The 26,461-nt window shown below is 46.8% G+C and overlaps 1 protein-coding gene across 35 annotated transcripts in view; it reads left to right on the top strand.

The window, feature by feature from the left end:
- OBSCN (obscurin, cytoskeletal calmodulin and titin-interacting RhoGEF) overlaps positions 1 to 26,461 on the top strand; it is a 328,849-nt gene that overhangs the window by 266,662 nt on the left and 35,726 nt on the right. For 32 of the 35 annotated variants that reach the window (XM_056805136.1, XM_056805153.1, XM_056805137.1 and 29 more), the window contains 7 exons: positions 8,752 to 8,973; positions 15,055 to 15,181; positions 16,012 to 16,136; positions 18,127 to 18,239; positions 20,233 to 20,401; positions 25,015 to 25,096; positions 25,956 to 26,156. In XM_056805136.1, coding sequence (XP_056661114.1) covers positions 8,752 to 8,973; positions 15,055 to 15,181; positions 16,012 to 16,136; positions 18,127 to 18,239; positions 20,233 to 20,401; positions 25,015 to 25,096; positions 25,956 to 26,156 — 1,039 coding nt within the window. Of the gene's footprint in view, positions 1 to 225; positions 5,020 to 8,751; positions 8,974 to 11,382; positions 11,523 to 15,054; positions 15,182 to 16,011; positions 16,137 to 18,126; positions 18,240 to 20,232; positions 20,402 to 25,014; positions 25,097 to 25,955; positions 26,157 to 26,461 lie in introns of those variants that run through there. The other 3 variants (XR_008913488.1, XM_056805128.1, XM_056805162.1) reach the window with 3 other exon arrangements.

Here is a 26,461-nt window from a genome sequence, read left to right as displayed (position 1 = left end):
ACACCGGTGGCATGCTGTTGCCCATCTAACCAGGATTTTAACAAAGACTACTTATAGAAGTGAGAGTTCTGTATGTCTGGGGAGTTTCTCAGCACACTCTCGATACTCATCCAACTAACATTTCATTTGTCAACAATGGCATGCATGTGTGTTGATGGATAAGGGACTTAAGAAAGCCTTTTTCTATCTCCATTCCCACTTCCTTGCTGGCGTTTTCATCATCAGAGAAGAGACGATAACTACAGTGGTGAAGAGCCCCAGGGGGAGGCAACGGACATCCCACAGCAAATCTCCCTCTCGTTCACCTTCCCGTCGTTCAGCTGCTCAGACCCCAAGGTCGAGCATGCTGACCCCAGAGCCACTTTACTCCTCAGCAAGCAAGCAACAGGTCCTGAGGTCAGAGTCTGAGGCAGTGAGGACGACTGTCATCCCAGAATTGTATGTCACAGAGGTTGGGGAGCACCGTGCAGCCACATCCAGAGCCACCATTGTGGAAACCAGAGTGGGTGAGCAGAGACCTAAATGGGTAGAAGTAGAAGAGATCATTGAGGTCAAAGTGAAGAAATCTGACCAGAGGAGCTCTTCTCCATCCAGGCCAGAAAAGGACAACTCAGGAGTACTAACCTTCACCCTTCCTAGCCCAAGGCCCAGGCCTACTGAAGAAGACCCCAACACAAATAACTCTAACAACACATTGATGGCCCAAGATAAGTTTTCTTCATCTGCTGATGGTCTCTCAGATAGATCTTCTATGGTGGTTGAGGCAGAAGAGGGGGAAACTACCGAATTGAATGAAGACCTCAGCCTACCCTGCAGCTCTGAGGAAGTTGGCAATGATGTCCATACTGCTGACCCAGAAGAAGGCCAGAGCCTCCTTTGGGAAGGACCTGGAAATCACCCTTCAGCAACTGTTTCCCCATTAGAAGCCTGTGTTGGAGAGTCCTTTGTGTTGTGTTTTGAAACTGATAATACAGGAAAGACTAAAGTTGTTCCTTCCCCGGAAAGCTCTCTACTGGAAGCCATAGATCCCAATGAGCTACATAGCTCTTGGGTTGCTGAAGAAGACCATGAGAGGTCCATGATAGAGGAAGAAGAAGAGAAAGAACAGGAGGATGAGGAAGAGGGCACAAGCACCGCTATAACAGATGAGCCAATGGAACAAGATGTAATTGATATCCAAGGCCGTGACACCAAAATCCTCACTCACAATGGCAAAATATTGACATTGGCAGATCTCGAAGACTACATTCCCCAGAAAGGGGAGACCTTTGGCTGCAAGGATCAGCCATCCATTACCACGGATGACAAACCCTTTGAAATCTCTGTACTCCAGACCGAGATCAATGAGCCTACCATTGGTCAACCCATATTGCTCAACGTGGGGCGACCAGTGTCTCCAAAGCCCCCTCCAGGCTTCTTCAGCAAATTCAAGGAACACGTTCCCCAGGGTGCATTTCTGTCAACATCCAGGGTGGTGGGAATGCAGACCATGGGCCCCACCAATATCTCCTTCCACGTGAGTGAGACCCACATGGCAGCCACACCCAGGTCCCATCCAGCCAGTCCTACACCAATAGGCACTGGGGCTTCTCCTGGAAATCAGCCTCCCTTCCCAGTGAAGCCAGCTTTCTGTACCAAAGTCCAACACTCAGTCGACCATAGCCAGCCCAGCTTCCGGACAGAAGTGTCTGCTCAGACCATCAGCTTTGGTACCGTTGGTGAGACAGTCACACTGCACATCAACCCAGATAGTCATGATGCTTCCCAGAGCTGAAAGTGTCCCAGGAACACGGCCCACCAGACTCCAAATTCATTTACAAGAAGATTATGTGAAAATGTAAAGGAGAGGGAGGGCCATCTGTGAAAATACCAAGGAATGGGATTGGGAAAGCAGTGACGAATGTCCATATGAGGCCATAGAAGGACAAGGACATTTCCAAGCATCAATGGGAACACTCCACCTCTACTCACACAACTGATCACTACAAAACTTCAATCGCAGCCGGCATACATCATTCCAGAGTGAAATGAGGAAGAAGAGCATCCTTGCACAGCTAAAGGACAACATGTTTGTGCCCTAAATGTATATGGCCTATTTATATGAAGGTGACTTTCCAAGTCCTCCCCAGAAAGAATTTAAGGACAAATTCCTCCTTTCAGCTGTGCCAAGGAGATCAGAATATCCTCATTTAGGTGCCAATCAAATCAGCAGGCACTGACTGAGCTCCTTTTCTGTACCCAGCCCTATTTCTTGCTGCCTGTTGCAGTTTCATGCTGTTTAATTTCCTAGTGGGAGTAATGGTATGACTCCTGATCATCTTGTGCCAGCATGGCAAAGCAAAACTATCTTTCATGAACCTCTCAAGTTTGTCATGAAGCTAAATGGCTTCCAAGCTTGAATCCATTCATCATAGTCTTCATCCATACCTCCAAAGAGTGGAAATGAACAAGACTTCTCTTCCAAAAAGCTACTACTTCAAGGAATGAACGCACCAAAATATGGGAGTCAGTATAGTCTAGTAGATAGAGTAGAGGACCTGGGACTCTATTCAGGCTCATGGAGTGACTTTTGGAGAGTCACTCAATCTTCTGTAAAATGGGGAGAGTCATCCCTCTTCTCCCCACTCCACTCCCATTCCTACTTTACCAAACAGTGGCCATAAGGAATTGAACATCCTCTGAGGGAAACACATCCTGCATAATTGAAGGACAAATTTCCTAGGTGCTGACCTGAAAGCTCCTCAGTTGCTTCTGACTAATTCTTGAGCTGAGTGCCCATTTTGGAAGAAGTCCAACATGGACAGTATCTGGTCACTTTGGCAGCGAATTGAGTGCCTTTTGCTAGTTTCTTTTTTGAACAATAAAAACTTTGCTGTGAATGAAACCAGGACCCCAAGAAGTGCTAGCTAAGAAAAACCACCCCATCAAAGAACATTTAAAGGATTTGAATGTGTGAGAAGTCAAAATGAGTGGGCATGGTTCCTTTTTTTTCTCCTCTCTGTTCACTAAGGTTATGTACTTAACAATTAAAAAAACAAGAACAGCTGTTTATCAGTTATGTTGTTCAGAAACACAGTTGCTACATGACCCAGCATTACTATATCATGCTGCTTGTAGGTGTCTATTAGGCAAGGGTCAAGGAACTCTCTTCTTTCCCTGCAGTAAAGGAGGCAAGAAAGGGGTCATCTTCTCCCTCTACAAAGGCCTGTTTGATGTTGAACACATAGAATCCCTAAGACTCATCCCCTCTTTCCCTCCTCCTCAAACCAAGGTGTCAAAAAAAACCCTTTTAGCTAGATAGTAGAAGATATTGCCCTTTTTGATGAGTGTGACTGTCCCCACAATGCCTGGCTGTGTTCTACCGAGTACTATTTAAGCCATTCTTTCTAAAACAGGCTTTCAGCATGGCTGGAACATTTGGCCTAGAGGCTTAGCTCTTGGGGAAAGTATCCATTTCCAGTACCATATTTCACGAATCCACAGTTTCATCATTATGGATACCATTTCCATCTGCACAGATTCCTAACCCCCCACACCATGAGAGACAAGCTTGATGAGTTGCTGTGGCTGAAAGAATCCATCCCATGGTGGCCAGCCCTCTGGTAAAAAACCTCTCTGAACTTACCTGGGCATGTTTTTGGCCAAAGGATTTTTGTTCGATGCCAGGCACAGATAGCTCAGTGTTATTTCATATAGCCATGTGGCCATCCATGTACCACCATAAGTCCCAAGAAAATGTCCCAATTCCTGACCTGACCCGTCCTAGGGAAAATCCACCTCCCCGCAAACATGTAGGTAGGGTAGCATTACCATTACTACTATCCTTCCAGCCTTCTTGGCCAGGATGGGTCACACCAGGAAAGCTAGGGTGAAAAGGGAGATCTGGGGAGGTAGTTGGGAAGAGGCCATTCTGTATTTAACACCCTTGCTTTGTATGGTATGGTTCAAGTGGCCTTGGGACAAAAGAGACTGGATAGGAAGAGGGGAATGGTACCCCCCCCCCCGCTCCCCTTAGAGGTTGGGGTGGGGGGAAGGTGGAATCATATTCTCCACGGCACTTGGAACATTGAGCAGCAAGGTACAGGAACACCTTGCTTCCAAGTGTAGCCAGAGGCCATTGCTTACTTACTGCATTTATTTATTCATTTGAGATGGAGTATTAATACATCCGTGTGCTCTAGGCCAAGGGAGAAGAACACAAAGAAAGTTTCTTGTGAGGCTTAAAAGATTTAGTGATTTGGGGCTTGTGGCAACATCTCACAGAATCACAGAACCCCAGGGCTAGAAGAGGCCTGGGGGAGAGGGGGAAGGCGCGTTGTATGGTCGTTGGCTAAACAAGAATCTTTTACAAAAATTCCTGACATGTGGTCATCCAGCCTCTGATTAGAGACCATTAATAGTGTGGTCTAGTGGGAAGAACTCCACTTGTAGGTGCAGAGTTCTACCTCTGCCATTTACTCCCTCTAAGACCTTGGTTAAGTCCCCCTCCCCTTCTCTGAGCCTCAGTTTCCTCACCTGTAAAATGAGGACAATACTTGCACTACCTACCTCACAGGATTGTTGTGAGGAAATCACTTTGTGAACCTACAAGTGTCATAGAAATGGAAGTTATCATTATTATTATTATTATTATTTATTATTATTATCATATTATTACCTCCTGAGGCAGCCCATTCCATTTGAGGCCAGCTCTTATTTTTAGGAAGTTTTTCCTTGTATTGAGTTGAAATCTGCCTCGTGGCCACTTTCCACCCACCACTCCAGGTTCTGCCCTCTGAGGCCAAGCAGAAGGAATCTGATACTTGAAGAAATCTAAAGGAGTTACTCTACAATAGAACTATATAAAATGGAGACTATATAAAAGGGGCTGTTGTGCTCTGATTCCCAGGCACCAGCAGTGCACGTGGCAAGAGAGAGGAGAAATTTCAGCTTCTGGAAGATGGGGGGAAGGGAGGAGAGAGAAAATACAAAGATGTGATCTGATGCTTGATTTCATTTCAATAAATGTCTTGCATCCTTTGTCACTGTTGTTGGCTCTTGACCCGATTTCTCCATGGAGCAGCTGCTACACGCAGCCATTCTTCAAGCCACTGAAAAGGTAGCTCCAGACTCAGCCCAAAGCAAAGCGTCTCACTTGGGTCCCCAGCATTATTCTCATTTCCCTTCATCCATCCAGACCTAGAGATACAGGGATAAAGGCCGGCCCAGAGACGGTTGGAGCCATGGGCAATAGGGGGAATCCACCTGGGTCTAGTAAAATCGAGTTAAAAGACCTCAGTCTGAGGCGCAAATCTGCCACTGTGTGACTTCAGGCAAGTCATTTTTCAGTCCTAACTGAATCATTTGTGAAATGGAAATGACGACGCCTGTATTTCTTCCCTCATGGGATAGTTGTAAGGAAAACGTTTCTGGAAACAAGATGGGGGTGCGAGATGACATTATTATATGTTCTTCTGGCCACAAAGAAGGACATTAAGGCCATCTAGTACGATGATGTCAAACTCAGATAGAAATGGGGCCGCTTCTCCTTTCAGAAGAATCCTTGTGGGCTCTATGTCAAATTAGTTTTAAAATGTGATATCTGTGTTTTTATTTATTTTGTGAAATATTTCCCAATTATATTTTCATTGGGCTTGGGCCCACCTGAAAGTGTTGTGAGCTACTTGGTGCTATTGGCCAAGTGTTTGATAACCTCTGATCAGGTCCCTCCCATAGCCTTTGGCTCAGCCTCCCACATAAACAATACTAAGCTATGACAAGTCTTCCCAGTTTTAAGAATCTCCAATTTGTTTGGGCCTGCTGTAGCTAAATAAAATGTATTGATTTTTTTATAAGGAATAGAGTAGGTAAAAAGGGGTGGGGAGGAGTATTATATTTAAAAGATAGATTCATTGAAGGAAATCCAGGAACCAGAGAGAGGAATCAGCAAGAATGTTTTTTAATTAACAAAAATTTAATTAGCTGATATTCTTGTCAAAGCTGATGTGGAGAAAAGATCATGGTTTATTTGTTTTTCTGGAGACTATTTTTTTTCCCTCTCAACTGAAAAGAAACTTTATACAGCTATTTAGATTTTACACAGCAGCCAATTCCTACATTTCAGGAAGGTTTGAGATACTTCAAAACTGGTCTAGGAGACTTCACTTCTCCCCCAGCCTGTCCCTACCCCCATCTCCTTGTTTTCTTGAGAATTCCAGATTTGGTCCATTACCTCGGTCATTTTTGCCTGTGTTTTCTTAGAGGGAATTCAGCCACATACAAAAATCCGTCCAATGAATGGGCCAGTTGCCATGACTTCCAGGAATTTTCTCACTGACTTTCTTATAACTTAGTTCACACCCCATTTCAAGGAATAGAATATTCAGAAGACTGCAACAAAAATGCCGAGATTATTCAAATGGAAGGGAAAATATAAACATAATCTACTTAACAGGAACACTGACCTTCAGTATTCAACAAGCATTCATTAAGCTACTGTGTGCTGGGCACTGAAGTTTCAAATACAAAAGTGAGCCTGTCCCCATACTTGAGGCAATTCACATTCTACTTGGAGAATACATGTTCAGAGAAAAAGAAATAGGAGCTATGTACACAATAAACACACAGTGAGGACAGTAACAGCTAGAGCAGGGGTCCCCAAACTACGACCCTCGGACCACATGCAGTCCCCTGAGGCCATGTATCCGGCCCCCACTGCACTTCCAGAAGGGGCACCTCTTTCATTGGTGGTCAGTGAGAGGAGCACTGTATGTGGCAGCACTGCAAAGCATGGCGTCGACAGCTCACATACAGTACTACTTCCGGTGACATAATCCTTTGCATGGCACCTTGTTCTGAGAGTAACTGAATGAGAACGAGGCGCCACGCAAAGGATTATGTGGCTGCACAATGGAAGACATGCTGATGCATGGTGAGCAGGGATCTGGGGGAGGGGATTCCACCCTGTGTATACTGCTGCCCGGTATAGTGGAGGCAGTGATGGGCCTGTGCAAGGTGTCACAGGCCCATCCCAGTCAGCACTGCAGCCTCCGCTATCCCAGACAGCATATACAGATTTGTTCATAGTTTTTTTTAAGTCTGGCCCTCCAACGGTCTGAGGGACAGTGAACTAGCCCCCTGTGTAAAAAACTTGGGGACCCCTGAACTAGAAGAATCAGGAAAGCTTCATCAAGAAGGGGGCTCAGGTTGAATCTTGAAGGGGGGTAGGGGACCTGAGGCAAGAAGGGAGAGAATCTCAGGAAAAGGCAGGATGGAAGGAGATGAAATATTGTACAGAAGGAGGAGTGTGTGTGTGTGTGTGTGTGTGTGTGTGTGTGTGTGTGTGTGTGTGTATGCCAGCTTGTCTGGAACACTGAGAACACAATGGGGAGTGAGGCCTAGAGAAAGAAGGTCCCAGGTTCAAATCTGGCCTCAGACACTTCCTAGCTGTGTGATCCTGGGCAAACCTAGACAGAGAGGCTGAACCCAAGGACTTTAGAAGCCGAATGGGAGGTGCTGAAGTTTCCTGGTGGGGATTGTAGGGGGAGAGGGGTGAAGGAGGGACAACATTGCTGGACCTCTCGGGATAGCAGTGCGTCCTCCCCAGGAGAGGGGATTGGGACACATCTCACCAGAATGAGGCTTTCGTGTCTTCTGGTCAGTACAGTAGAAATGAAATTCAAAAAGTAATTAAGAAGCCCTTTCTTCATGCCTAATATGGCTAATCATTAGGTGGGAAGTAGGGGTGGAAGTTGGTGAACACTTTAGGGAGACAAAAGCCAGGAAAGGGGGATTGTGCCTCATTTCCCCCTGGAGGGCCATGACTTCCTGGTGACATATCTGCCTTTCTATACCAGGGACTTCTTTAAAGCTCACCAACCTCTCACAGTTTCCTAAAGTCAATGGGAGAGAGAAGGGTGAATTTGAGGCTGGGAAGGACCAAGGGTCATCACTCCCTACTCAGCTATTTGGCCCGAGTCACGCATGAGGCCAGGGTCCAACATTCTGGAAGGATTACTGACCCTGGGGGACAAATTTCAATAATCTGGCTGAAATAGCATTGGATGAAAGTCAAGAAACCTGGGCTTCAGTCCCAGTCCTGAGATTTAATGAGGACCTCCTCCTCTGTAAAATGATGGCGTGCAGACGAGGTATTCTCTGCTATTCTTGCTCTAACAATTTGTCAGTCTTTGAAACCTGGGCTTCATTTTCCATCTCCGCTCAGCCTCAATGAATTGTTCTTTGTGACCTTAGCAAGTCCCTGACCCTCAATGAGACTCATTTCCTCCTCTTTAAAATGAAGAAGGGTACTGCTCTTCTGCCTTGGAACCAATACCTATTATTGATTCTAAGACGGAAGGTAAGGGTTTAAAATAAATAAATAAACAAACAAACAAACATAAATAAATAAATGGACAGATCTAGATACACAGATGAATAGATAAATGAATGAATGAACAAATAAATAAAATGAAGAGGGGGCACTGAGGTGGCTTAGTGGTGAGTGCCAGGCCTGGAGAAGGAAGGTCCCAGGTTCAAATTTGATCTCAGACACTTCCTAACTGTGTGACCCTGGGCAAGTCATTTAACCTCCATTGCCTAGCCTTTTCCACACTTCTGTCTTGGAACCAATACCTAGTATTGATTCTACAAAAGAAGGTAAAGGGTTTTTGTTGTTGTTGTTGTTGTTTAATTAAATAAAATGAAGGAATAGGCCAGATTATTCTAAGATCTGAAGGTCAGGCAAACAGAAGCTCTTGTTGTCATTCATAGGAAAGGCTCCATCACAGGCCCAGTTGGAAGAGTCTGTCCGGGCCTCCCTGGAGCGTGCTGACCAAGAGATCCAGACTGCCTTGAGGAGGCTGGTGGATGCAGCATCATTGGGCCCAAGCCCTGAGGTCCTTCCACCTGGAGTCTCTGTTCCTTTGGACACAGAAGGCAGGCCTGTGACTGCCCAGAAAACAGGCACACAAACCCACAGTGCAAGAGGCCAGGGTAGGTCCACTAGGCCCTGGTAAGAGACAAGCGAATGGCTGGGGCCCCGGCAAGATGTTTTCTCTGCCCTCTTTATCCTGTTTGCTCTGGGAAGAAGAGATGACTAACCTTTGTGTCCGTACATATCTGCCTATTCCTGTGGCTAGTACAATTGATGTCCTTTAAGGCATGTTGAAAGTGAGCTGATTCCAGGGGATCACCTCATTACTTCCTGCACGTTAGCTCATTTTAGCCTCAGTTGCCCTCAGAATAGGAGCCCCATCTTCTAGATGATAAAAGTGGGCTGTTGTTCTTTTTCTAGGAGCAGCCCTGTGAGTTCAGTTTGGGTTCCGTTCCCTTCCCCAGTAGGCTACAAAAGCTTATCACGCACCTCTTCCAGGCAAGCACGGGGCATCCAAACGTAGATGCCATAGGATGTATGATGCCTTTTCTCATTCTTGCCTTTGGGTTCTTGGTGCCTAGCAAAGTCCCACCCATTCCATGTACTGAACCGAATTAAATGGACGCAGCACAGACCCAGCTCGCCTAGAGGAACAAATCTAATCATGGCACCTTGCTGTTGGAAATCTTCACGAGCTTTTCATAGCCTCTAGAATAAAATGAAAATTCCCGAGCCTGCCATTGAAAGCCCTCCCTATCCTGGTTCCTTTCAAGACTTATTTCCCATCTCATGCCTTCACATACTCTGCATTCTGATCAAACTGACTTATTGATGACTCCCCAGCTTGGACATTCCATCTCTCATCTCCATGACTAGAATGTATTCCCACAGCTGCTACCTCCTATATGGAGCCTTTCCTGTAGCCTCCGATTGTTGGTGCTTCCTTCTTCCTCAATTGCCTTATGGATTTCTGTGTTGTATTTCCTCTGGTAGAGCAGAAGTTCCTTGAGGGAAAAGACTTGTGGGGTTTGTCTTTGTATCTTGAGCACCCAATGCAATGCCTTGTACGCGGTAAGTATTTCATAAAGTGTTAGCCAAATTGAAAAGAAGAGGGAAGAAGAATAAAAACCCAAACCCAAAACTCTGACGCAAAGGACTGTGGGGAAAGTGGAACAGAGATTTAGTGTGAAGAGCTATGGAAAAATCTCAGAAGGGAGAGATTGCCCTTCTAGGGTGTAGGGAAGGATTTCTGCTATGGGCATCTCCTGGGAGGAGAGGCTTGAGGGGAAACAAAAACTTCAGAGATGGCACGAATGGGGAAATAAAGGGGCAGAAAGGTCGGGTTATTAACGTTTAAGTTTAAAATCAAGAGTTCATTTGGCTGGGCCTTTTTTCACTATTTCAATGGAAACATCACTTTAGGTCACCATCCTGGAGTCAAGGAACATGGGGACCTCAGGCAAAGACCTAGTGCCAGCCTAACACGGGCTTCAGACACCAGACTGAATCCCTAAAGAACCAGGTGCAAGGAAGGAAGGAAGGAAGGAAGGAAGGAAGGAAGGAAGGAAGGAAGGAAGGAAGGAAGGAAGGAAGGAAGGAAGGAAGGAAGGGAGAAAAGAAGGAAGGAAGGAAAAGAGGGAGAGAGGAAGAAAGGAAGGAGGGATCACACTTGTGGCCCATAATACTACCAAATGAGGATCAAATCAAATTTAAATTGATTTTAATAATTAAAATGCATTTGGGAAATATTTAATGAAATAAATAGATGCACACAGAAACAGAGAATATTCATATGTAGCTTTTCTAGGTCAATATGCAGCTTACAAGAATCCTCATGTACAATCAAATGGCCCCTGTTTGTATTTGAATTTGGCACTACTTGCCCTAACGAAAATCTGAATGAGGAGAGACTATATTCAGTGAGTGCTGAAGTCAAGAAAGGCTTCATGAAGGAGGTGGCAGCTGAGCTGATCCTTGAAGAAAAGAAACCACTGCAGTGAATGGAGATGAGCGCATTTCTCTGTGTCCTGGACATGGGAGATGGCCTGTACAAATGTAGAAATAGGAAAATTGAGACCTGAAAAAAAAAATAATCCAGCTTGACTGGACCCTAGAATGCATGGAGAGGAGAAAGAAGCTTGAAAGAAAAGTCAGGAGTTCATAAGCTTCGACATCCAGGGCCAGCCATGGAATCAAGCCTCCAGCAGGTTCCGGAGGTGCCCACCCCTTCCCTGAAATCCCCCAGAGTCTCTAGGAGGATCCCCCTTGCTGGCTGAAGAGCTGGGTGGGCCTGAGATGCCTCTGACAATGTAACTCGGATAGGCCCTACTCAGAGGCTGGAGGCTCGGGTCATTTCACCCCACTGACCAGAGGCAGGGAAATTCTTGCCCTTGATAACTCTCAGGCTCCCCAAAGAGAGTGCAGCCATCCCATCCCCTGAGACTCAGCCTGAGCATACTGGACAGAAGGATAGATGGGGAAACCGTGTGGGCTGAAAGCTTCTAACACTAACCACCCTGCTTTCTTAGCTTACCAGGTTGGGCTTCTCCTCTGTGCAAGCAGCCCCCAGCCTCCCCTCTCCCCTTGCTGCATGGGCTTTGTGACTGCTGTTTCCCTCCCAGCTCAGAAGCCTTTTTCACTTCCTCCAGAGTTCCTGGCTGTGTTCTGGGTGAGTGAGGCTGCCAGAAGTCCAGTTTCCAGATGAATGGGGGGTGAGGGAGACTAATTAGCTTTGATTGCTGAGATCTCCAAGATGGCACTTCTCTTCCACCTGCAAGGGGAATGGATGTAGTCCACCTAATTGAAGTTTTAGGCATTTTTATTTTTTTTAATTTTATTTAGTCAATTTAGAACATTATTCCTTGGATATAAGAATCATATTCTTTCCCTCCCTCCCCTTCCCATAGCCCATGCGCAATTCCACTGGGTATTATGTATGCCCTTGATCAGAACCCATTTCCATAAAGGTTTAGGCATTTTTAAAGTATGGATGCCTTTTTTGGGGGGGCTGACATTATTTTATTTGGTCATTTTCACACATTATTCATTGGAAACAAAGATCATTTTCTTTTCCTCCACCCCTCCCATAGCCAATGTGCAATTCCACTGGGTTTCACATGTGTCCTTGATTCGAACCCATTTCCCTGTTGTTGGTATTTGCATTCGAGTGTTCATTTAGAGTCTCTCCTCAGTCATATCCCCTCCACCCCTGTAGTCAAGCAGTTGCTTTTCATCTGTGTTTTTACTCCCACAGTTTTTCCTCTGAATGTGGATAGTGTTCTTTCTCATAGATCCCTTCAGGTTGTTCATGATCACTGCATTGCCACTAATGGAGAAGTCCATTACATTCGATTGTGCCACAGTGTATCAGTCTCTGTATACAATGTTTTCCTGGTTCTGCTCCTCTCACTCTGCATCACTTCCTGGAGGTTGTTCCAGTTCACATGGAATTCCTCCAGTTCAATATTCCTTTGAGCACAATAGTATTCCATCACCCACAGATACCACAATTTGCTCAGCCATTCCCCAATTGAAGGGCATCCCCTCATTTTCCAATTTTTTGCCACCACAAGGAGCGCAGCTATGAATATTCTTGTACAAGTCTTTTTCCTTATTATCTCTTTGGGGTACAAACCCAGCAGTGCTGGGCTGACATTATTAACCGTCTAGAGTGGAAATATTTTTTAAATACACAAAACAGAGGAAACAACTATGTAACTGGCTCCTCAGTTACTCTGGGTCACCATTATCCTAATCATAATTGTTGTTTCTTTTTAAAATAATGGTAGCTAGGTGGCACAGTGGGTAGAGTGCTGAGCCCAGAGACAAGACGACCTGAATTCAAATCCAGCCTCAAACACTTACTAGAAGTGTGATCCTGAGCAAGTCATTTTCCTTCCATTTCAGTTTCCTCAACAATAAAATAAGGATTATAATAGCACCAACTCCTAGGATTGCTGAGAAGATCAAATGAGATTTCATTTGTAGAGCTCTTAGCCCAGTGGCTAGCACTTAACAAATGATTGTTTCCTTCCCTATAACTCTTTAAAAAACAAATAAACCAAAAAAAAAAAAACTTTACTTTCTGTCTTAGTAACAACTCCATAACAGAAAGGCAAAGGCTAGGCAAATGAGATTAAACAATTTGCCCAAGATTATGTAGCTGGGAAGTGCCTGCGGACAAATTTGAACTCAGGACCTCTAGAGATCTAGCTGCCCCTCCCCATTAACTCTTTTTTTTTAAAAAATATTTTATTTGATCATTTCCAAGCATTATTCATTAAAGACATAGATCATTTTCTTTTCCTACCCCCCACCCCCCATAGCCAACGCGTAAATCCACTGGGCATGACATGTTTTCTTGATTTGAACCCGTATTTGCATTAGAGTGTTCATTTAGAGTCTCTCCTCTGTCATGTCCCTTCAACCACTGTATTCAGGCAGTTGCTTTTCCTTGGTGTTTCCACTCCCATAGTTTATCCTTTGCTTATGAATAGTGTTTTTTCTCCTAGATCCCTGCAGATTGTTCAGGGACATTACACCGCCACTAATGGAGAAGTCCATTACGTTCGATTATACCACAGTGTATCCCCTCATTTTCCAATTTTTGGCCACCACAAAGAGTGCAGCTATGAATATTCTTGTACATGTCTTTTTCCTTATTATCTCTTTGGGGTACAGACCCAGCAGTGCTATGGCTGGATCAAAGGGCAGACAGTCTTTTATCGCCCTTTGGGCATAGTTCCAAATTGCCCTCCAGAATGGTTGGATCAGTTCACAACTCCACCAGCAATGAATTAATGTCCCTACTTTGCCACATCCCCTCCAGCATTCATTACTTTCCTTTGCTGTCATGTTAGCCAATCTGCTAGGTGTGAGGTGATACCTCAGAGTTGTTTTTATCTGCATCTCTCTGATTATAAGAGATTTAGAACACTTTTTCATGTGCTTATTAATAGTTTTGATTTCTTTATCTGAGAACTGCCTATCCATGTCCCTTGCCCATTTATCAATTGGAGAATGGCTTGATTTTTTGTACAATTGATTTAGCTCTTTGTAAATTTGAGTAATTAAACCTTTGTCAGAGGTTTCTATGAAGATTTTTTCCCAGTTTGTTGTTTCCCTTCTCCCCATTAACTCTTTATAGCTGATAGAGCACTTTAAGTTCATCCCTTTCTTGATTCTCACAAGAGCCTGTTAGATAGGAAAGCCTGGCATCATTATCCCCATTTTACAGAGGAAAAAACTTCTAAAAGGCTATATGGATTGCTTTGAAATCTCCCAGAGTGGGGATTCCAAGGCTGGTCTTCCGATTCCAAATTCAGCGGACTTTCCATTTGTATGGTGGCTATTTTCCAATACAGTGTCACACTCAGGGGCTGCAGAGGCATCTGGGACCGTGTGAAGGCCCCGCTATCTGGATATTTGTAGGTTCTTCTGTCTCCTCTCTCTCTGGGCTGTCAGTTCTTCGTCTCATCAAAGCCGATGCTTTATTGTTTAAGCACCTGTCAGGGCAAAGGTCTTATCGGTCAACCTTAAGACACTTCCTAGCAGCATGACCCTGGGCAAGTCACTTAAGCCCCACTACCTGGCCCTTCCTTCCCCCTCTTCTGCCTTGGAACTCATACTTAGAATTGATTCTAAGATGGAAGGTCAGCGTTTATAAACCAAAAAAAGAGAGCTGCCACGATGCCAAGAGACAAGATCTGTCTCTTCTTTTTCCTGCCCGCCTCTCACCTCCAGAGTTGTGCTGGCAAATGTTTAACAACCAGCTCTCCAAAAGGAAAAGAATTGAGTTCACCCTCCACTTTTCATTTCAACCTGAGTTATTCACATTTTCCCCATCACTTTCTTTCGTCGGGACATCCCACCAAGTAAGAAAGCAAGCCCCGATGTGTAGGGCTTGCCCATTTCTAAGGTATCCATGCTCACCCTGAACATTTAGCAGTCGGCCGTCCTGAGCCAATTAGAGCCCTCACCTCTCCCTGATACGACTTTCACGACACCTCATCCTCCTCAGCCCCTGGAAACGGGTGTTGGGCCTTTCCCAGGCCACTGATGGGAAACGTGTCCCCGCCACCATGGGCCAGAGCTCCCAAGGGCCTCCCCGGCAAGCCTCTGGATCAAGCTGGAATCTTCTCCCCCCTCCTCTGGCCCGGCCCAGGTCACTTGGTCCCCTGTAACCTTATTGTCTCCATCAGATGGGACACAAGATAGCTCTGGGAAGATCCCTGATGGAGAGCAGAGGGGCTCCCCGCCTGCCAGGAGCACCAGCAAGAACGAGGAGGCGGCAGCCAGGGGCCCCCAGGAGTGGACCATCCCTATTCGGTGAGCACCCCTATTCCCACCCCAGAACTGGATGTTGGGGCCAGGCCTGAGGGGGCTGGGGGGGGCTGTAGACAAAATTCTAGTGGGGTCCCCAGCACAGGTGCAGTGAAGGACATGAGATTGTCCGTTCAGTTCAATGACAATGAATTAAATATGTCAAACACCTTCTCTGTGCAATGGGGGCAGGGGGAAGGGCTGGAATAGGGACCCCTGACTCTCACCCAGTTATCTTCTGCCCACCTTTCCTTTTCCGGAGCTGCTCTGACTTCCCCACTCCGGGCCTTCTCCCTTTTCTTCGATAATCTCCCTTGGCAGGGACGGGAGGAATGCTGGTGATGGATACTGGGTAATCCATCCCGGAGGGAGATGAGGCAGAGGGAAAGAGACATATCTAATGGGGATGGCCTGGGGGATCCTTTAAATGGAGGGCCTTAAATAAAACCTCATTTGCCATAGGAGTTGGGTGGAGGGAGATTTAAATGGTGGGGAGGGGGAGGCTATTTGGAATAAAACAGCCTTGAAACAGAGGGTAGGATACCAAGAGCTAGAGAAATGGATCCGTACTGAAAGATAACCTGAAACGGGATTCAAGCAGTCCTTTGTTCCTTTAATACCCACAGCCCACTTGCTTCCCTTTCCCCCAAGGTCAGACTCAGCCTTGGAACGGGGTTATCATGCTGGGTTTTTTGGCTTCCTCACAAAGCAACAGATCTCCCCCTCCTTCCATCCCCTTGTCACCGCGTCCTGGTCCTGGACTGTTTCTGTGGCAGGAGGAGGACGGTCAGGGCTGATGACAGAGGCTCACTACCTCCCTACACTTGTATCTGCAGGATGGAGGGTACCTCTTGGCCAGGGAAGGAGGGGGCCGAGGAAGCCTGGGACGTCCACAGGCACATCTATGTGGAGACCACACAGAGGACCTGCATCTATCAGGCTGGAGATGGGAGCGTCACAAGTAAGGAATGGAGGAGGGGGGGGGGGGTTGAACTTCCCTCTGACTCGGCCCCGGATTGCCTCCCAGACTTGTTTTCATGACCTTTGATGCCTTCAGGACAGCTCTTGTCCCTCCTCACCCCTTTTGAATGGCCCAGAGCTGGGAGGGGCCTTAGAACACGGAAGGATACAGCCAGGACAAACTAGAGACCATATCTTCCAATTCTCCTCCTCAGCCTTCCATTTTTCGTTCTAAGGCTCCTTCCAGCTCTGCCATTCTGTGTTCTAAAGTCCCTCCCAGCCCTATCTTTTTTGTTCTAAGGTCCCTTCCATTTCTGCCATTCTCTGTTCTAAAGTTCCTTCCAGTCTTTGTTCTAAGGCTCCTTCCAGCTCTGCCATTCTATGTTCTAAAGTCCCTTCCAGCTCTGCCATTCTATGTTCTAAAGTCCCTCCTAGCTCTGCCATTCTGTGTTCTAAGGCTCCTTCCAGCTCTGCCATTCTATGTTCTAAAGTCCCTCCTAGCTCTGCCATTCTGTGTTCTAAGGCTCCTTCCAGCTCTGCCATTCTATGTTCTAAAGTCCTTCCCAACTCTGCCATTCTGTGTTCTAAAGTCCCTCCCAGCTCTGCCATTCTGTGTTCTAAGGCTCCTTCCAGCCTGGACATTCTGTGTTCTAAAGTCCCTCCCAGCTCTGACATTTTGTGTTCTGAGGCTCCTTCCAGTCTTTGTTCTAAGGCTCCTTCCAGCTCTGCCATTCTGTGTTCTAAGGTTCCTTGAAGCTCTAGCACTGTGGAAAGGGGTTCCAAAGAATGGAATGGATCACTCTTACATTTTTCCCTAAGGGTTCCAGTTTGAGATTCCTGACTTCTCTAATAATCTGTGCTACCAGCCAGCTGTCTACTTCCCCCTGTCCACTATGAAGTACAGTGGAACTTAATAGAACAGCAGACTATAATCAAATAAGGATTTGAAGGATTCTGACTTTGCAGCCCCACCCCTACTCCCTGACATAACTGCAAGACCCTGATCATTTGTTTGGTTTGCCTCTTTGCATTGAAATGGCATTTCTGGTGGGCATCTGGGTAGCTCCCTGGATAGTGTTAGACCTGGAATGAGGAGGAATTGGGTTCAAATTTGGCCTGAAATACTTCCTAGCTGTGTGTCCCTGGGCAAGTCACTTAACCCCAACTGCCTAGCCCAGAACTGATACTAAAACAGAAGGTAAAGGTTTAAGGAAAATAGAGGGGAGGGGGGAGGCAGCTAGGTTGCTCAGTGGATAGAGAGCTAGGCCTAGAGGCAGAAGATACTGAATTCAAATTTGACCTCAGACACCTCCTAGCTCTCTCTCTGGTCAAGTCACAACTCCAAATGCCTAGCTTTTTTTTTTTTTACCTTCTATCATCTTAGAATCAATACTATGTATTGGTCCAAGGCAGAGGAGCAGTGAGGGCTAGGCAAAGGAGGTTAAGCGACTTGTCCAAGGTGACCCTGCTAGGAAGTGTCTGAAATTAGCTTTGAACCCAGGACCTCCAATCTCCAGGGGCAGGAAGGAAGGAAGGAAGGAAGGAAGGAAGGAAGGAAGGAAGGAAGGAAGGAAGGAAGGAAGGAAGGAAGGAAGGAAGGAAGGAAGGAAGGAAGGAAGGAAGGGAGGGAGGGAGGGAGGAAGGGAAGAAGGGAGGAAGGAAGGGAGGGAGGGAGGGAGGAAGGAAAGAAAGAAAGAAAGAAAGAAAGAAAGAAAGAAAGAAAGAAAGAAAGAAAGAAAGAAAGAAAGAAAGAAAGAAAGAAAGAAAGAAAGAAAGAAAGAAAGAAAGAAAGAAAGAAAGAAAGAAAGAAAGAAAGAAAGAAAGAAAGAAAGAAAAGAGGGAGGGAGGAAGGAAGGAAGGAAGGAAGGGAGGGAGGGAGGGAGGGAGGGAGGGAGGGAGGAAGGAAATTTCTGCCCATCCACATTCCTTCTCCCTATGTTAGCAACCCACAGTCATTCATTTAGCCCAACCTAACTGTGCTCTCTCCCTAGAACCCCCATCCATGCAGGTGACTATTGAAGATATACAGGCCCAAGCTGGGGAAACAGCAAAGTTCCAGGCGATCATTGAAGGGCACCCTCTGCCCATAGTGACCTGGTACCAGGTAAGGAGTTCTTTTTTCCAAAGAATGAACCAACCATGGCTGTCTTGTAGAGTACCACCATGGCCCTAGATGCTGGTGGTGGTAGTGATGACAGAGAAGAAAGAGGGTAATTGAACAATCAAATAGGTCACTGAGCAGAGACCATGGTGGAATGAGAAGGTATTGGATTTAGAAGAAGGAGCTGCTGTTTACCCTGTTGTCTTCTGCCATGGTTAGACCTTATCAAGAATACAAGAAATCTTCAATTCAAAGCAGGCAAAGACTAGCAGAAATGTGTCCTACTAGTGACCAAGACAGGAAGGGCACAGAATAGGAAGCCAGATAGAAATCAACTGAAAAAGGTTCTTCTTGGGGAAAATAAGATTTACGGGAGAGACTGGATTACTTTTCTCAGCTTTATAGGGCTGCCACGCAGAAGAGTAAAAATTAAATTTGTCCTACTTGGCTCCAGGTGGCTGAAGTAGGAGTAATGGAGAACACTGTAAGAGATTGGATTTTTATTTCATATAAGGAAAATTTCCCCACAATTGGAACCATCCCAAAGTTAAATGGCCTGCACTGGGAGGTGAGGAGTTTCCCAAGACTGGGATCCTCAGGAGTTAGAGGACCACTGGTAAGGAATGGAAAGAGGGTCCTCTTGCAGGGGTTGGACTAGCTACCCTTAGTGATTCCTCCTGACTCCCAGATTCTATATCCCAGAGTTTAAAAACTTGAGTTCATGTCCCATGCCTTGATGCTTACTAGCCATATGATACTGAGTAAATTTTTTTTAATTTCTCTAAGCCTCAGTTTCCTCCTTTGTAAAATGAGGATAATAGTCCTTACACTAATCACCTCAGAATCGCTGTGAGAAAACTCTATGTTTTGTCGACTTTAAGGTGTTCTCAAATGGAAGCTCTTGATGTTACTGGTTGCCCAGTCCTGTGCCAGGGTGTCCTTGGAGGGAGACAGAAGGTGGACAATGCAAGTTTGCTGGCTGAAACAGGCCAGCCTACTTCAAGTCTAACACTAAACAACACAATGTAGAATTACTCTGAGCCAGCAAGGTGGCACAGGGGATGGTCTATTGGGATCAGAGTCAGGAAGGCCCGAGTTGTTTAGAGCCTGCCTTTTAAGACACTTTCTAGCTATGTGACTCTGGGCGAGTTACTTCACTTCCCTCAGCCTCGTTTCTTGTCTGTAAAATGGGCATAATAATAGCACCCTATGAGGGTTGAATTAATATAACCAATATACAGTAGGGCCCCATATGCATGGGGGATGTGGTCTAAAACCCACCACAGATGACTGTAACTTTGGATATAAGTAAACACCTGCTGGCCCCCAGATATATACGCTCTCTCTCCCCACTCCTGCCCCTCCGTTGGGCATACACACACGCAAAAAAAAAGGGAAAGTGGAAGCAGAAGAGCCCACCACAGGGACAGACCACTGCCACACTTAGCCAGCAGACTTCGTGGTGCTTTGGGTTGGCCTCAGATAACTGAAACCACAGAAAGCTAAGAGGGTTCTTCTGTAAAGTACTTTGCAGGAAGCAAGGTGGCACAGTGGAGGGAGTCCTGGGCCTAGAGTCAGGAAGATTTATCTTCCAGAGTTCCAATTCAGCCTCAGACACTTCCTAGCTGGGTGAACCTGAGTAAGTCACTTTCACCCTATTTGCCTCAGTTTCCTTATCTGGAAAATGAACTGGAGAAGGAAATGGCAAACCACACTAGTACTTCTTTCAGGAAAATCCCAAGTGGGAACATGACTAAATAACAACAATAAAATGCTCTTGTAAACCTTCAAGTGCCATTCATATAAATGCTGAGGGCCTCGAATGCCAGTGTCAGTCCTAGTCCTCCTACCAAAAAATTCCTTATGGAACACCAACTCTCTTTCCCTTAATGCTTGGTGAGCACTGAGGTTATAGAAAGAGACAGCAATGGTGGGGCTCTTGCTGACTGGGACAGAGAAAGACCTGCAAGGCTGACCTCTGACTTTACACCCTCAGGGCAACACCTTATTGACCAACAGCCCCCGAGTCTTCCAAAAACAACAAGGCACTAACTATTCCCTGGTCTTGAAGGACATAACCCAACAGGATGCCGGCATCTACACCTGCGTGGCCCAGAACCCCAGTGGAGAGGTCTTATGCAAAGCAGAACTGCTGGTCCAGGGAGGTGAGTTGGTGCATGTGCAGGCAACAGCAAGGATGTAAGTCCCAGGGAGGGGGAGTCCTTTCTCAGCCCTTCCCAGGCAGCTCCACTGACCCAAAGCAAGAGGAACAAGGGTGAGGAATGAAACTCTAGAGCCAAAGGCATAACTAGAAATGGCTGCAGAAAGCAAGCTGGGAGCCAGCTTTCATCTCAAAGCAACATCTACCCAGAGTTCTCTTCACCCAGAATCTCCAGCCCTCAAAGCACATGGGGTCCAATGGATCCCCACAAAGCAATCTCTGCCCTCCTTGATGAACAGAAGCCCTTACACAGAGAAGCTGTAAGGTCTAAAAACTAAAGGGTTGGACTAAATGTATAAAATGTGGTCGCCAGAAATTATTACTCAAGTCAGAATGACTTTATAGCAATTTATTTATAAAATAGAGGAAAAAGTGAAAGTAAGGAAATGAGAGAGAGTAGATAGTTACTCTGACCTGATCTAAACCAGGCAGGACTTCAGAGACTCCAGCAAAGGGGCCCAGAGGTAAATTAAACAAGGGTTTTAGTAATGAGCCCTTCTCCAAGACAAGGGACATCTCAGGAGGCTAGTACCTCCAGAAAAGCCAGGAAAGGGAGTCAGTATTTTTCACTCGCCCACTAAGTTCTAAGGGAAAATTGAATAGCAGTCTGAGGTCCCAAGCTGGAGCTCCTCTAGGCCAAGTTGAAGGTGAAAGACCTGGTCACAGGAAGTTCTTGCCACTTTTAAAGACCATTCCTTTTGCCACTTCCTGTGCCTTCCTTCCACTTTATGTGGGCCAATTGCAGCTATAGTTTTACTTAGGACTGCCCAGGGGCAATCAGTGGGTTTTTATTCATCACTCACTATAGCACACAATGGGTCACAGACCTCTCGTACTTAAGGATAAGTGGGGTACATACACATTTCTGGTGATTAAATCTAAAAATGTGCAGGGGAGAATTAATCCCATCTTCACAAAGCCCAGAGTTAGATGGAGCCTCAGAAGTCATCTAGTCCAACCTGCATCTGAACAGACATTCCCTCCCATATGAGTTCCTTTCAGAGACCCCCAGTGACAGGGAACCCACTAAGACCCCACTTTATGGTGGTACAGTTGGCATCTTTGAAAAGATGCTTTTTGGGCTTGTTTTTTTTGCATGGAGCCAAAAACCTGTCCTTCTGCATCCTTCTCCCATTGTGCTACCTTCAAGGGCCAATCTGAATAAGTCTAACCCCTCTTCTATATGACTACTCTGTAAATTTTAAAACTATATCTCAAATAATAAAAATATTATACTTTAAGGTTTATTAAATGATCATTAGAAATCAAGGAATAAAGAGGATACAAAATGAAAACCATGTGCCCATGGCTATTTAGCCATTTTTTAAAATTCCCACCTTACCACCATCACTGCTGATTTGCTGCATCATCCCCAAAGAGGAGGAAGAGCCTCAACACCCCCTCACTTTATCCTCTGTCTATAGGAAGTACGTAATCATAGGAAGTCAATGGGCTCTCTGGATATGTAGTTCTTTTTTTAGGGTAACAGAGTTTCAATTATATAACTCTTTACCTACATGACTCAACTCTGGCTTTCCCCATTAAATGTCTCTTGATGATCTCTAGATCACCCTCCCCTTTATAATTTCCATGGCCTCTAGGTAACATTAATGTCCTTTTCTGTTAAAAAAACAAACAAACAAACAAACAACCCTTACCTTCCATCTTGGAATCAATACTGTGTATTGGTTCCAAGGCAGAAGAGCAGTAAGGGCTAGGCAAAGTGGATTAAGTGACTTGCCCAGGGTCACATAGCTGGAAGTATCTGAGGCCAAATTTGAACCCAAGACCTCTCATCTCTAGGCCTACCTCTTAATCCCCTGAGCCATCCAGTTGCCCCATAATGTCCTTTTAAAAAGGTTGAATGCTAAGATAAACAAATTTCTCCAGCTGTGATCTAATTGTGGCAAAGCAAACAATAATACTGCCGTGGGAAAACCCCTGCAAAGTTTGTAACAGGGTTTCACCCCAAGAATGGGAGATTCAGAACTCCATTCTTGTCCTGAAGTATAAAAATCTTTACTAGAAGAAGAGATTTAGGGTACCGAAATAGCCTCAAGGCTGATGATGATATGCAAATCAGAGTTTGCATATTTATTGACTAGTCCACCCCTGAGTGCTTTGGGGCATTCCAGGTAGAAAACCCCCTTCTTATGTTCCTGGATTGCCCTATCTTAGTGTGAAATGTGGGAAGTGTAGAGTACAGTGTAAGACCAGTCTAACTAGCAACTAGTACAAGTGGTTAGTAATACACAACTGTACGAGACTGATGTAAATGCAGAACAGAATGGTGCAAGTCTTATAACTGACTAATGATACACACCAGTTAAATGCTTAGCAACGTAGATGAAGGACTTCAGAGCACGGGGGTCCCCGTTTCTCTCACTGCCCGCCTCCATCCACACCAGCTCCTTCATTCTGGACCGGGCATCTTCCTTAATGCAGTCCAAGATCCCATTAGCCCATTTCAGCCTCCACCCCAGGAAGGAATGGCATTTCTTCTGTGGTCTTTCTCTTGCCCCAACGTCACTTTTAAAAGTTCTTTCTATTGTCCTTAGCCTTTATCACCAGATGAGTGTTAACACCCCTGACATCAGTTATTGTGGAAGTACAGAGAGATCCTACAAATGCCTCTTGAAAAAGTTCCACCCTTCCCGGGCCATATTCTAAGCACAGGACTCAACCCACCAATCTATCTTCTTGCATTTAAGCTGCCTAGCTCGCCTTGTTCATCACCCATCCTTTGTACCCATTTGTATAGGCACCATAGGCAGGCACAGCGCTTGGGCCAGCATCCCCAGCCTCTTCTCCATCACATGGGGGGAGGCATCCAAGCCTGTGGGTTTGGTGGCTGGCTGGCTCTCTTCTGGTATATTGATTGTCTCCACGCTCCTCGGCTGATTCACAGCCAATTTCTTTGGGGAGCTCTGGAGGTGTATTTCGGGGCAATAATGGTGGGGCTCCTGACCATGAGGACAGAGTAAGAATGGCAGCACCTTGCTGACCAACCGCCCCCAAGCCTTCCCAGGAAAAGTGAGCCCTAACAAGTCTCTGGTCTTGAAGGCTCTAACACCAGGCCAACGTTTGTGAGAGTTTTTCTCCCTTTCTCTCTACTTTTAGTTTAAAACCATTAGGCGTAGGTGGTCTATTAAGTCAGCATGATAAAGGGATTCTAGATTTAGAATAAGTGCTAGGTTCGAGCCCTCAACCTTCTACTTATTAGCTGAATAATCATGAGTTAGTTGCTTAACCATCTTGGGCCTCAGTCTCCAATTCTGTAAAATGGAGAGTTTGGCCTAAATTATCTTTAATCTTCTGGCCTGGTGTGATTCTGGGTGTCACCCATTCAATGGGAGTTTCTGAACTCGGCATATATGTCTACTGGCACCCTTTCTACCCTGTTTGCACATTTGAGCCCATAATAACCCCGTTTCACATAGCCATACAACGTACTGCCTCAGGGAGAGTCTTTGTGTGAGGCAAGTTGTCTTGGTCAAAGTCCCAGAGGCTCCCTCAGGGAGGGAGTGTTCCTGACCAAGCTCTGCCTGGGCCCTTCACCCACCCACATCGGCCCATCGCCTCCAAATTCAGACCAGCTTTTCCTGCCCATCACGCTGGACGTCACTTGGTGGACTTCTGGCTTTGACTGCTGAATGGGTTACCTCTTCCCTGGGGTGAGGAATGGCCTCAGGTCCACAGGTGATAGCCCTTACCCTGAACCCCCCCATCATGCAGCAGCCCCTCCTCTCTCTTTTTTTTAAACCCCTCCCTTCTGCCTTGGCATCCATTCTAAGACAGAAGAGTGGCAAGGACTGGTCAATGGAGACAAAGCGAGGGGCCCAGGGCCACGTGGACCCTCCTCTTTTGTGAGAAGTTCATTGGCTAGACCTTTGGCTTCATTGGCCCAGATCTCACGATATCTTCAGGTGGGAGCTGAGGGGGAAACACAGGATGGCTTACCACTGTGGAAGAAATGGGAATTGCAAAAAAAGGAGAGAGCTCTGGATTGAGTGGAGAGACCCAAGTTCTAATCCTGCCAGTACCACTAACCTATTGTATGGCCTTGAGCAAATGAAGCTCCCCCTTAAGAAAAGCTTTATATAATATATATAATTTAAATATTTATATATCCCAGATAAATATAAAATATATACTATATAAATGAGGGATCTTAGCATGAAGCTCTCAGCGGCCCCTCTGTTTTTAACATTCCGTGATCTATTTTCAGAGGTCCCTAGTCTAAGGCCCCCTTCCTTTCTGACACTCTGTGGCTGCTCTGACTGGAGGTGCCAAATGCTGCAGAAAGCCCAGAGAGGGCCCAGAGGAATCCTGATGCCAGAACAGCGAGGATTGTGTGATGAGGCCAGGCTCCCGGGGCTTTGGAGCTGGACCCCTGCTCCCCAAGGCTGGGCACCCAGTGCGGTCCTTCCTCTCACAGCCCGGGCCCCAGAGGGGTGGCCATCCTTCTCTGCAAGCTGGGTGAGCACAGAAAGAGTGCAAAGGCCGGCGCCCCCCTCTCCCTGCCTCACCGACTTTCTTCTGTTCTATTTGTCCAAGGCGAGGCGGAGATGGGAGCAGAGAAGCAGAGTTACCGCAGAAAACTCCACTCCTTCTATGAAGTCAAGGAGGAAATTGGAAGGTAAGGAAGGCTGCCGGGCCTGGTTCCTCGGCTCTCCCCTCGGAGCTTCCCCACTTGAAGCACGGAGGGGTCTCCAGAGGGCCTCCCTTCCAACAGGAGACAGGGTGTGGCGCCTAGCGTGGAAGCGTGCCCTAACCATCCCAGAAGTCAAATCCTTCAGGATAAGTCACAGAAAGAGCCCGGATGGGAAGCCAGGAGACTTCCGCCCCCAACCCAAGCCTGTCCTGCTTCCACCACTTGGCCTCTAACCGCTGCGCCAGGCCCCTCTGGGGTTCCCTGGGCCCTCTGCAGCCATGCTGTGGCTACCGGAAGGAGGAAACTCCCCCCCTCTCAGTCCTTTCTAAATGTATTCGCGCCCCCAACATGCACTGGGCACGAGGCTAGGAAGACCAGGAGGCCCGACCCCTGGCCGATGGGGGAAGGGGAGAAGGAGCCAGGGGTGGGGAGCGCCAAGGAAGGCTTCATGGCCTCGAAAGGCAGAGATTCGGGCTGAGAGGAAGGGAGCCCGTTCCAGGCGTGGGGATGAGAGCAGGATCCAGAGGAGAGAGCCTCTGGGTAAGACGAGGCTGCCTCGGGTGGAAGCACGGAGTCTAGGGGAATCGGGTGAGGGAAGGCTGAAGCGGAGGCTGGAGGCAGGCTGGCCTTGGCGGGTCGGGGTCTATGTGGGGTCCATAGGCGATGCGTCACTCCGCAGGCGGAGGCACCCCCTAGAGGTCTGGGGGTAAAAGGGCGACAGGAGAAGAGCAGGTGGCGGGCGGAGGCTGGGGGTCCTCGGGGGAGGCCTTCCGGCCGCGTTTCCTCTCCGCTCCACTTCCAGTCTGAAGAGGGTCCCTATAACCGGGCATCTCCCTGTGCCTAGGGGCGCTTTTGGCTTTGTGAAGAGGGTGGAGCACAAAGGCAACAAGGTGTCGTGTGCTGCAAAGTTCATCCCACTCCGGAGCAAGACCCGGGCCCAGGCGTACCGGGAACGAGACCTCCTGGCCACGTTGAACCACAGGCTGGTCACCCAGCTCCTGGATGAGTTCGAGACCAGGAAAACGCTGATTCTGATCCTGGAGCTGTATCCTTTCCCTGCCCGCCACGGTGGGGGAGGGGGGTCTCGTGGCCTGGCCAGCACCGGGCTTGCCGCCAAGGGGCATGGGTTCGAGTCATGCCACTTCTTCAGACGGCCACGGCGGGTGGGGAACTTCGATTCTATTTTCTTTCTCTGTAAAATGAAAGGCTTGAATTTTGAAGCGATCTCTTCCGGCTCTCAGCACTTTCCCGGCTCTGACTTTCTTCGTGTTCTAAGGGCCCTTTTGTTGAATGCAGTCATTCAAGTCCCCACACATATGGTATCCGCTGGCTGGTCAGTGTTACTGTTAG

Source organism: Monodelphis domestica, chromosome 7 (assembly GCF_027887165.1).
Source record: "Monodelphis domestica isolate mMonDom1 chromosome 7, mMonDom1.pri, whole genome shotgun sequence".
NCBI lineage: Eukaryota > Metazoa > Chordata > Mammalia > Didelphimorphia > Didelphidae > Monodelphis > Monodelphis domestica.
Note: the sequence above shows the minus strand (reverse complement) of the source record. Positions and strands in the feature narration are given on the sequence as shown.